This window comes from Gobius niger (genome assembly GCF_951799975.1).
Source record: "Gobius niger genome assembly, chromosome: 13".
Taxonomy (NCBI): domain Eukaryota; kingdom Metazoa; phylum Chordata; class Actinopteri; order Gobiiformes; family Gobiidae; genus Gobius; species Gobius niger.
In genome coordinates, this window is record NC_136864.1 from 7954295 (window position 1) to 7967466 (window position 13172).

General features: G+C 38.7%; 1 protein-coding gene across 1 annotated transcript; it reads left to right on the forward strand.

The window, feature by feature from the left end:
• Window positions 1–273: 273 nt before the first annotated feature.
• rab31 (RAB31, member RAS oncogene family) lies at window positions 274–9402 on the forward strand. The gene is made up of 7 exons (XM_079569910.1): window positions 274–472; window positions 3205–3284; window positions 3899–3980; window positions 6062–6133; window positions 6584–6690; window positions 7612–7721; window positions 9016–9402. The coding sequence occupies exons 1-7, from the start codon at window positions 437–439 to the stop codon at window positions 9111–9113; spliced, it is 585 nt and encodes a 194-aa protein (XP_079426036.1). The 5' UTR covers window positions 274–436; the 3' UTR covers window positions 9114–9402.
• Window positions 9403–13172: the final 3770 nt, after the last annotated feature.

Below are 13172 nucleotides of genomic sequence, written 5' to 3' on the forward strand. Positions count from 1 at the left end.
TAGACCTAAATGGGACTTCATTGTGTCTCAAGTGGCTGTTAACCATTTCTTAACCTGAAATAACAAAAATAAATGCAATACAAAAGCTTAAATACAGTTTTCTCTAAAAATTACGAGTTATGATTTGCTAATGACCTTGTTTAACATCTGAAAAAGCGCAAGTATCAACAAAATGAAAACCACTTCATTGATTTTTCCCGCTTTTCTTTCGCTTCACCTTTATTTTGAAGCGCACTTCCTGTTTGACCGCGTCGGCTCTTATTTTGAAACGCCTCTCCCGGATGCGGCTTGTCTCCGCCTGCTGCTCTGGGGCTGGGTGCTTTTATTCGCGAAGACCGGAGAAGAAGGGGAAAAAAATAACAAACCATGGCAAAAAGACAAAGACAGTGACTGAATTTCAACAAAACGATGATTTAAAACTCCTGCTCGACTCGCCATGGCCATACGGGAGCTCAAAGTCTGCCTTTTAGGGGTAAGTACGGCATCGGGGGAGACTTTTATGACTTGTTATGAGCAAGAAATTCCTCCATTTAGTTAGGAGCATCGGGCATCAAGACCACCAGAACATTTTTTAGCAAACAAATCATTTTTTTCCCCATTCTTTACCCACTTACTGTAATACATTTTTGGTTTATAACTTTAACTGAAGAGATCCTTTATCTCCTAACTGTAAACGTGCGTGCATCCTTTTTGCAGTTAGACAACGTTAACGCGTAATAAAGTGTATATTACTGCCATTTACGATACTGACATCGCCCCACGTCATATTTTAGCTTCGTATTAGTGTGCGCAAGTCCAGTTTGTTACACTTTCACGACAATATTTCGCATTTTTGGGGCATTTTTTCCCCCAAATGTCTGACGGTACATTAGCCATGACGTCACTCGCAGACCATCCGCCGTTAGTTTTTCCCGCAGCGTTCGCAAATCAGAAACAGTCCGCCTCACTTCATTAAATCGGACGCAAATTCGAGTTTTACGGCGAAATAAAAGTATTTAGACACATTTTACGATGTGCTTTTTGGGGGGGTAGTGATGTCCTGTCAGCACATTTTGGAGGAGCAGACATGGGAACATCGTTATGACTAAGACGCAGCAAAAGTACGCAGGCTCCTCTTAAGTAATGGGTTTACCGACTGTTTCAAAGGAGCTTTTTCATCCTGCCGAATTGTCTACGTTAAAAAATATCTTTATGATTACTGTGAAGTTAGTACGAAAAGTGTGTCCGATGCGTTTTTCTACATAGTTGATGTTGATTCTTTTTCATTTTGAGGTATGTTTCCTTTGAAAAAAGACCCCCGCTTTAAAGGAACAGGCCACCGTTTTTCCATATTGAGATATGTTCTTACCTGAGCTTAGATGAGTTGATACGTACCTGTCTGGTCTTTGTGCCCGTGGAAGAGCTTGGTCGCTTCCAACTTCACCCCCGTTTGGAGCTATAGGAATACATTGGGAGAGGCGAAATACTAACAACATCTCTGGTCGTTTTGCGGGACTGAGGGCACGCACAAAGACCAGACAGGTACGCATCAACTCGTCTAAGTTCAGGTAATAACATATCTCAGTGTGGAAAAACGGTGGCCTGTTCCTTTAACCGAGGAGTATTTTCTCCAGTTCAGCTTTATCCAAAACTATCCATAAGGTCACTGCATATAGGCCAGGGTAACGCCTCATTTGAAAGCTAAGACCTAACTGGATCTTTTTGGACATTTTCGTCACTTTTTCATCACATTTTTGTTGCGTTTTCATCCTAATCTTTGTTGCTATTTTGACACTTTTTTCAAGAAGCTTTTAGATGTGAGCAAAACCAAATTGTAGAGAATGTGCTTAAAGCTGGAGTGCCTGACTTTTTGTTGTTGTAAAGTAAATTTGTTTTTACCACCACAGAGTATGTTGTAAACACAGCTAAGAACAGACTTTGTTGCATGTTTTTTTAATTGAGCAATAGAAGATAGAAGTAGAATCTAAATTAGTGAAATTTTTGTTGAGGGCTGTCCCGTCTTCCTCACTTTGCCACCGCACAAAGCTGTACAAGGCTTGAGACATGCATATAAAAAAATCAGCTTGAGCAATTCGGACATGCACGAGGGATTGTGAGAGCTAGAAACGAGTTTGGACCAAATCAAAAAGTGTCACAGTTTGTGCAGGAAAAATCAGGTACTCCAGCTTTAAGACGTTAAACCTTTTTTCAGAGGTGAGTAGAGTAGCCAAAATATTTACTGTAAGTAAGAGTAACGTTACTTTGAATTAATTTTACTCAAGTACAAGTAAAAATAGAAACCTAAATAAACACTCAAGTAGCCTACTGAGTACATATCTATACCTGCATCACTATTATTATTGTTGTGACACGTTTTTTCTCATTTATACTCGGTTTGATCGGGTCATTTTCTCTGCTAGTTGTTGTTGTACACAAGTGAAGTGCCAATTTTATGAATGAAATTAGGGGGAAAAGTAGATATTTTAATGTTCACATGAAAGAGGTAAAGAACTCTTGACAGGATCTTCTTTTTCTCACTCATACAGTATCTCATTGTTGGGGTCATTTGGATTCACATCGCGAACAGATTGAGATTCTACCTCTTCCCATGGCATTTCCTGTGTCTAAGGATCCATAATAAACGCAACAAAAAAAGTCAAACCAGCGAGAAGTTGTGGTAGCATTTGTAGCAAAATCTTAAATATCACAGTGTTAGTGTCATATTCACTTTCAAGTTTAAACTCGCCAACAGTGACGTGTGTGTGGGCAACACTGGGATGACATTATCAGTACTATAATTATCCGTGTTGCCTAAATGAGGTTACGTCATCAGTGCTGAGTAACACACAGAGGAAGTGTGTTTATATTTAGTATCTTTATTCCGGAATAGCTGTGTCCAAACCTCATCATCGGCTTTCCTCATGTGACCCCATTGATCAATGCAGTTAAACAGTGACCAGTGACCCTCTGCTGTCTGTTTGTGAATAACATGTACCTTGGAATGTCACTGTGTCACATTAAGAGTGGCTATTATTGTATTACGCCATTGTAATTTAGGCAATAACAAATATGCATTAAGTTACTCTCTTTTCAAACAGTACAGAGCAAAATCTAATAATATACGATACAGATGTAGAATTATAGTAGAGGTGTTTTCAGTGGTCACTTCTGGGAGCATAAACATTTGAGCAGAGTGATTTCTCTAATTGTTGACGTCTGTTACAGGACACCGGAGTGGGGAAGTCCAGTATTGTTTGCAGATTTGTCCAGGACCACTTTGACCACAACATCAGCCCAACCATAGGGTAAGATGAGCTTAAAGCAGTACTAAGTAACTTGTTTACCTTAATAAATCCTTTCCGTAGTCCCTCTGGGGGGTAATACAAGTGTTAATGGGATGATTGGAGGGCCTTTCATCTCCCCCTGGTGTCTCTGGCCAGAAAACCACGATTGCAAATTTGCCTGCTACGGGTCGGAGGCCCCAATACACACTTATGGAATCACGAAGAAGAAGCTAACAGGCTAACGGGCAAAGCTAACTGCGGGCTAGCGCCACTTAAACAGTATTTACAGCCAAGTTTGAGTGAAAAGAAAGAATCTCCATTGTGTAATTGGATGTACAATATCCCTCTCTGTCTTTGTATTTTCTGTCAGCGTAGTATTTACTCTCACGGACAATTAATGAGTAAAAAAATGCAACATGCTACGACAACTGCAGTGGCGCTTATGGCCTCGTCTAGGGGGCAAGAGTTACTCAGAACTGCTTTAATGAACTGGAAAGATTTGGTATACATTGCAGATTTTTGTCACTTTGGTAAATAAAATCCAACAATGGGTAACTTTATGTAGTGAATTGTTCTTGATATTTTCACTTACTTATTGTTATTTACATTTTAAAACGTGTTGCTGTTTGTTGCAGTGCCTCTTTCTTGACCAAAACAGTGCCATGTGGGAACGAACTACACAAGTTTCTGATCTGGGATACAGCCGGACAGGAACGGGTGAGAATACAATACATTTTTCCAGATGACTCGCATTTCATGACACAGGATTTAGGTGGAGCAATGTTTCCAAACTTACTGTGGCGTGTGAGCTGCTGCATGAGGCACTCGGACTCCCCTGCAGGTCTACTTTAGAGATAATTATGTACACATTGGGTTGGACATTGTTAGAGCTACTTTAATCAGGGTGTAGTTCTATTTCGGACATGGTTTAGTCCTAGTTTACATCTGGAAAGCCACTTTTTTTCTCCTTAGGTGGTGCTTGGTGTGTAAAGTTAGAGAAACATTGGCCTAGACGCATGATTAATGTAAGACACAAGTGCACTAGTAGTGAATATTCAACCAGAAAACAAAGTACCTAAACCCCTATAAAAGGCTACCAATTTGGGCTGCACGTTATGGAGAAATATTGTCTTAAATATCGCGGTAACAGTATTATTGTGTTATTTTAATTAACCATTCGAAAGTACATTTCCATGAGATAAAGATTTGTCAAACAAGACTAAACAAAATCAGAACAAAAACATGGACAAAATCATGACTAAAACTGAACCTTTGCACATTTTATTAAAGTGATAGTCTGTAAGTTTGCAAAGTGAGGAGAAAAAAGTGACATTTTAAAGTAAACAATCAAATTAGTCCTCTCTTTAACCAGAAAGCCTTTCTTAGTTTGCAAAATGAGGAGAGCAGGAACAGAGTTTTCAAAAGTAAACGATCAAGCTCCTCCCCCTCTCTCCTGATTGGACCTGACAGGCTGGTACACAGGAAGAGCTCATCTCATTGGTCGACAAGGGAGGATACTAGACTCTGATTAGTTGCTAAGATCCGGGAAGGAGGGACTCCACAAAAAATAACACATATGTATATAGGCCTGTCACAATAAATTTAAAGTTTGATATATTGAGGCAGGAAAGTATCACGATAAACGATATTATTGATTCAAACAATACTAGATAATGTAAACACTCAGGCATAAAAATGACAGTAATCAGTCATCATATCCTAAAATACCATACAACGCGCGATAAACTTGACATATTTTCAAACTCAATTTGAAACTCAAAGTTTTACAAAGGAAGAATGGGGGGAAATGCTAATAAATGTACAGACGATAAATATCAAGCCCAAAAATGTATCGTTTATCTGTTTTTTATTGAATGACAAGTCGATATGGTATTTATTGTGACAGCCCTACATATATATTATTAATTAATTTACATCAACATGCATGACCAGGTGGTTGATTTTGCACATTTTGTAACATTTGTTAACATTTAGACTTCCAGACTATCACTTTAAGATACTGTATCTTGTTTTTTCCTTTAGACCATGTTAGCAGATGTACGACTTACTTGTGCTAACGATAAATGTAGCAATATAACAAAAAGGCTTCACAATTAGATGCATAATGCAAGCAGGTATTTTTTCCCCCTCGCAAATATCTGCAAGGACAAAGGAGAAATGTTTTCCACTACATCGGGCCTTTACCTGTGGAGCACTTTTTTACCCAGACAACAAAAAGCTACATATTTTTTACTTGTATTTTCTATTTCAAGCTGAAAATATTTAGTATAAATACCTGAATGACTTTCAAATGCTAATAATAAGCTGCATTTCTGAAATTAAGCTTTGACTACAGCAGCAAACCAGGCTCATTTATCTGTACAAGTTCAGAGTAAACAACAAAAGGTAGATTTAAACCCTCCATGCATGTAGTATTTCCTTCCGGTGTAACTTTTCCACAGAGTCAGCAGTGCTTGGATGCACACGCACACCCCCCCCCCCTCACGCCCCATGATCAGCTGAATCACAGCGATGACGAAATGCCCCAGTGGCCTTTGAACTCGTCATTATCCACGTTTAATAGTGATGATTTGCTTTTGTCCGGAGGAGGTGTGACACTGAGCAATACTGAGTCACCCCCGCTCAAACTGCCTTACTCTGCAGGCGCACTACAATACTGCAATCACAACTGCCACCCACACTTTGGTCTTGAAAAGTTTTATTATAAGAAAATCATAAAATTGTACTAACACAATCCCACTTTAATTACTGTCGTCGTTTATTTCTGTCTTTTTCAGTTCCACTCTTTAGCTCCTATGTACTACCGGGGATCTGCAGCTGCCGTAATAGTTTATGACATCACCAAACTGGTAAGACGAAAATGACAAAACAACAACTAAACGCTTTGCTACACAACAGAGCTGCATCGTTTTATTTTTTCCTTTAATAATAAGTCAAAGCTGCAAACTCTTGTTGACCTCTCAGTTCCCTTTTCTCTGTGCAGTCGTTATGTGAAACAATGTTGGCTTCAGGTTGAGTTCATGCTCCATTGTAAAAGTCAATGCATTTTCTTTTATCTTTCTTTGCTTGTCAGAACTACGGCTTTGAATTTTCCAGATTTCCTGATTAATTATTGGCTGGTTTCTTTGCTACGGAGGAATTTATCAATAACATACCAGGTCCATATGCAGTTGATAGATTAAATCAGACTGTAGATTCCTTCAAATTTTCACTCAAAGTTAGCCGATGTTCTTTGTAGGATTATGCTAATACCAAAATAGGACATGTTTTTGCAATAAGGTCTCTCTTGTTTTGTGCAGGACTCTTTCCAGACTTTGAAGAAGTGGGTGAAGGAGCTGAAGGAGCACGGCCCAGAGGACATTGTGGTGGCGATAGCGGGGAACAAGAACGATCTCGGAGACATCAGGTAAAACATAATCATTTCAAGTGGACATACTATATCATGCATATTATGGCTTATTATGAACCGGCTTTTGGCATTTCAGCATTGATAGTGTTGTATAGTTTGAATTCAATGTGTTGTATGCAAAAGAGATCAGTGGGAGGGGGGCGAGGCTTAGAAAGACTGAGGCACGGTGTGACTGCAACAAGCACTCGTTGCTTCTTCCCCTTTTCTCTCCTCATCTGTTCATCAACATTGCGTGCGGCCTCATGTACTTCCTTCAGCATTTTCAAGCTCTCACAGGACAAACTTTATTCGTCATTTTTATACTCACTACTGCCATCTCAGGTCTTACGAGTAACTGCAGTCTCTATATTAAGCTCGTGCATGACGGCACTTTGGACCGAAGTAACACCTTTTGAGTGACAGTGCAGGATTTTAGAGGCAGTTGTGGTGGACAGGTCTGAGCTCTTTCTACACATTAGGACATGGCTGGAACATGTAGGGGGAGGAAAATACTTAGTTTTAACATTTTTAAACTAGTACCTTTAAACATTGGCTCTGTCCGAGAGTAAAAGACCATACTGCTGGCTCTGGTTGAATAGTCCCGTGCGGGGCTCTAAACACTGCTGTCCTACCCCCGCTCCACTATTGTACATAACATGTACAGTCTGGAACTGAAGATTTCAGTGTATCCCATCAACGCAAAGGTCTTGTCTAGTCTAAAGATCGGGAACTAGATGTGTAAGGACTGCTCTTTTAATCATCTCGAGTGTAGCTTGAAACGCCCTCCGCTGGCAGCACGGGGAACTAGCAAAGTTAAAAGTTCTGCTTAACTGTATAATTTGTTTTAGCTGTGAGTCTAATTGCCTTGTATTGTTTATAATTGTTTTCTCGGTGCAGCACTTGGACTCGTAGTTAACTGTACACTCCTCTGTGTTGCAGGGAAGTCCCCATGAAAGAGGCGAAGGAGTTTGCAGAATCGATATCCGCTATTTTTATAGAGACCAGTGCGAGAAACGCCATCAATATCGAAGAGCTCTTTCAAAAAATCAGTAAGTGCCAGTAACCAATGCCCCTACTCTCCAGTGTTGCTCTGGGGAGTTCTGAATGTGTGTTTTTGAAGACACAAATACAAAGAGAATATTTTGAGGTCACTCATGAAACATACTTATGACTTAATTCAATTACTTCTGTCTACTGTATTCTATCTACAAGACATTCTCAAATTAATTCAACTCGTGATCGTGGTTTATGACATTTTTTAAAATGAAATGAATGCTGCTTGTAGATGGGAGCTACATTTTTGTGACTGAGAGGGTTATTGTCCCTGTTGGGTTAAACAGAAGCTAAGAATTTCTAATCTGTTGCCTCAGATACTTCATACAGATGATGGTTAATGTTTTTAAAATGGGCAGCTGAACCCCACTGTGATCATTACAGTTGTAACATTTGCCTGCTGTTGGTTTATGAAGTAATTATAGCTACAGCTTTTATTATATATCTTTATTAAATCAAAAGTATGTAGTTTTGCTAGCTGCTATTGTTAACATTAATGTGCGTTTTAGGACTCGTAATTGACATGCTGAGCACGTCTAATTATAAGGATTATATACCAATTAAAGAAGTCACAAAGGGCAGGATACTCAGCCACCAGGTGGAGCTGTTTCCCAATAATGACCCTTGACACAGATTAGCAATTGATAAGTTGTTTTTTTACATTCAAAATGACATCTACATCGAGCTCCCAATCGTCTATGGCCAGTGAACTGATGCGTTTGTGGTTCTTGGAATATTTTATGAAGAATGAGAAAATATCTTGAGATTTTGTATCTGGCAACATAGAATAAAAGGAGCTGTTTTCACCCTGAGGGGGCGGGGACTTGGCAAAAGTACCTTATGTTGCTCCCATCTATATTTTTGTAACAATGACACGAGGCAGGGATGTGTTGTTAATGTAAAGCCACACTGAGGAACAATCCAGGTTATGTGCCGCTATTGTACGTCAATCAAGTGTTGAAAAACGCTGAGACACAGAATATGCTTAAACCTAAAGGTAATATTTGGCTAAAAACAGCAGCAACACATTGTGGTGATGTCCCGCTGCCAGCAAAGGTACAAGTCAGGTCTGGGGATAGTAGAGTCACAATGAAGACACTGTTCTGTTAACATTACTATATGGATTGAGTCTAGTTTGTTGTAATAAGGATCTTCGATTATTCTATTTTGTTGCAATAATGAATGTCAAAAATGTTTAGAATATAAGCTCTTTGAGGCTAATTAATGAATGGACATGATTTTTTGTGTGTGTGTGTGTGAAATCAAAACTGTATTGTGATGTTTTTCCAGGTAAGCAGATCCCACCTTTGGAAAACCCAGACGCGGATAGTAACGAGTCTTTTAAACTGACCCGACAGCCGCCTCCTGCTGCCAGAAGGTGCTGCTAACAACACCGCAACCACAAAACATCCATAAGGCACTGCGCACAACTGGAGGGGGAGAGTTCTAGTCCATCTGTGAGGGTGGGGGCGATGTCAAATTCATATCATGATTCTGTGCTTTTATTTGTAAACTATAATGCAGCTTAATGCCATTTGAGAGTATTTGAGCTTCATTTTGAACACTACACTCTACTAATCACTTGTAAATCTGAGTATAGTTTATCACTTTGTAATAATTTTGGCAGGAGGTGTGGGGTACTCAAAATATAACTGAACAACTCGAGGATTATGTGATAAAAAAGTTCTGAATGTACTGCTGCTGTCAGGGAGGCCAGATTTATGGAAATGTAAAGCTACTGAATTCATGATATGATTTTTGCCAAACCTCCCACCCTAATTTCAAATATAACTCTACTCAGTACATTTATTGGATTTGAAGCCCTCTGGTGATATTATTCCTGTATTACATCACATACTGTACATAATTCAACTTTACAGTGCACTGTTCAAAGCAAATATTCCTGTGTATAAGCATTTTTATTGTATACTTTTTGTATTACTTAAGTATTATTTTGAATTGAATTTGTCCCGGCCTAAAAGATGAATTAGTGCAATGACAGAAATGCACACAAACATTGCTCGTGCCTAATACATTTATCGACAGTGTTAGTAGCATTAGTTTTGCCTGTGAAACGGCGGCTGGGTTCATGTACGTGTCATTTTGTCCTAGTTTGTTGAAAGTTTTGGCCGTCTTTTACATTCCAGTGCATCATGCGTGTATTTTTCCGCGCTTTCGCTGTAAAATTGTATCGCTGCAGATTAAGATGTGATCAGGGCTCGATCTGTTTACGTAGAAGCGAATTTAAACCTGTTTTCTGAACTCCTCCACATGTTTACTCTAGCGATGTTGCTCAGAAACGCACTAATACACTAATATTAACCAATCTCTATGGCTGTGCTCACACTTGCTCTGCTTGAAATGAACCCTGATGCACTTCCAGGGATGGGAGGATTTGTTTTTGCTTTTTGTGCCTGATCTTGGTGTGCACCAGCGTTTACAAATGAAACTATTGGACAAATTGACCAATATCCCTGGAAAAGCTCAAGGCTTCACTTCAAACAAACAAAGGGGAACTATTCTTAGCATTAAAGAAACGTGGCAAGCTTTGTAATCGTACACAAAACTCGAAACCAAATGAATACAGTATGGCATTGATTTCACAGAATTTGACCACTTTTTGATGTGTTAAAGTACCGGTCCGTTTATCAGTGCTGTTGCAACATTGCAGCTGTTTTCTCCTGCCCAAGGAAGGTTTTTTATATCTTTTTATTGACATGAAGCAGAACTTTTAGCTGAAACAGTGTTGCCTTTATTATTCATTCATTATTATCAAGAGCAAGTTGCACCAGGAACAGCATCAGTTTCAACCTGAACAATTGTCTTATTTTAGAAACAGTTTTATACGATGATGCTCTTTGATATTAAATGGACGTAAAAATGTTTTTGAATGACGAAAAAAAACAAGCATTCCAGATATTGTTTGATGCAAAAATGTTTACCTTGAGTTCAAATTCAAATTCCCTTTCTATCCTGTATGCTGTTATTTAAAGCCACACTGCGGAACATTCTAGGGTGTAGATACAGACGGCATATTAGGCAACGCTCACAAATGGTCACAGTCGAGAGGGAAAACTAAGGAAAAAACTCTTTCGTCTATAATTCCACCACTATTTTAAAGGGACTATACAGAGTTTAAAAATGTTAGAATAATGTGTTTTCCTCCCCCTACATGTTCCAGCAATGGCCTGAGTTGTAGAATGAGCCCAGACCTGTTCACCACAACTGCCTCTAAAATCATGAACTGTCACTCAAAAAGGTGTTAATTCGGGTCCAAAGTGCCGTCATGCACGAGCTTTCGAAGGTGCAGTGACACTTAAGACCTGAGGGGGGAGTAGTGAGTATAAAATGGCAAACTTGCATCTAGCCCCTTTAACAAATTGTTAATTATTGTATTTCTGACAAGATACAGAGACATGGAAAGGAGCAAAGTGGTTCAACATACATAAATAACAGAGAATGTTAACCATAATGCTAATGTTAGCTGTATGTTAGTAGCTAAAGGCTAACTGCGAGTGCCAGTTTTTCATTTCTAGTGGACAATCTGCTCTGTAAAACATGTGCTTTTACTCCACAGAAAACCTCCATTCTTTACAACGACGTGTCCTGCTTTTGAACAGAAATATAAAGCAGGTGTTGCTGTTCAGGCCAATGACGCCCTGCCGTCTGTATCTAGGTGTTGCTATGCAAAAAATGTTCGCAGTACGGCGTTAATATAATAATATCAACTTAGCATAATATCTTCAGAGACTGTAGTTAAAAAAGTGCTAATTGTTGCTGTTAACCATTTGTGCCTTTTAACATTTTGTATTTTTTAAGTAATTTCCATAAGTGCCTTTGTAATATTAAAACAATGCATGACGTCATTACAGACTAATGTAAGTGTCATATTAAAACAGCCAATTATGTCCAAGTTGCCTGTACATCTTGCAAAAAAATATTGTGTAATAAATAACATGGTTCTACCCTATTGTGTTATTATTCCAAACCGTGAACCCACCAGGCCACCGTAGCTCACTGAGTCTAAGTTAATGAGGCACTCATTTGGTTGTGCGTGTTTGAAGACGTGTTTTGCTTATGTAACATCCCTGTAATGTTATTTCACTCACAAGATGCCTTTTAAAATGAGACCTTAGAAGGAAGGTCACTAAACCAATTACTCATGTGCTTTTTTGTAAATAGGTACAGTAGTTTCTGGGGCTAAATAGCTCTAAATGAACAGAATTAGGTCTTTACACTAGTTTTACATGGACTGGGAAGGTCTCTGGTTTTGTCACGAATCAGAAATAGTCTTGGATAATGTGTGAACTGAAGTCCACACATTAACCCTGGTACTACTACTATGATTGCTTTTCATCTACACTATATTTCAAGCGCCACTGATATTTGTGGTTTTTTTACTATGTATCATTACTAAATTCAATTGCCTAATGAGCATTACTAAATAAGGACAAAACAAGGATTTAGCCAAGGCAAAATGAGGACATGACCATGAGGAAAAACGGAGATGAACCAAGTCAAAACATGGACTAATCTAAAACTAATGATTACAAAATAATTTCAAACAAATGTAATCAAATGGCCACCACACTGACTAATACATTTATGACTCAATCCTTGCCCAAATGTTTGCACCCACAGCAGGCAATGATGCAATTCTCCTCGATAAGCATTTCACCTAATATCACATTATTTTAAACACCAATGGTGCATAAGTCTTGTTAAAGCTACACCAGGTAACATTTCACCTCAAAAATACAGTCAGCTCTCCTCAGTAGGGCTGAAACGACTAATCGATTAATCAACGACTAATCGATTATTGAAATAGTCGACAACTATTTTAGTAATCGATTAATCGATTTCTGGTTCACACAGACTAAAATGGAGCAAAAACGACATAAAAAATGTAGAATTTTTGATGAAAACCGATTTTATATTTAGGGTCTGTAGTATTCTGTACATTGTAAATTTTATTAATAAGGCCTTCAAAAAACATTTCCCTTTAGTTTACTCCATCAACACATCCTCAAACAGCGCCACTTAAGCTATAATGTGATAAAAAAATAAAATTTTCCTACACCATTCACAGCCAAGTGATTAATCGATTAATCGTAAAAATAATTGATAGATTAATCGATTACAAAATAATCGTTAGCTGCAGCCCGACTCCTCAGACTTGACTTTACTGGGAGCGGGACGTCTCCAGCTCGTTTCCATGGAGACGATGACTAAAGGCAGCCAAATATGAGATTTAAATAGTCCTCATCCAAATCCAGTCTTTAACCTCTTACCAGCCAACGAATCTGAGCGCATTTTCTCCAGTTCGGCTTTACCCAAAACTACAAGCTTACAGCCTAATGAGAGTAACACCTCATTTGAAAGCTAAGACCTACAAAACTGATCATGTAATTGTCACATTTTTTAAGCATTTCTGTTTTGTTTTGTCG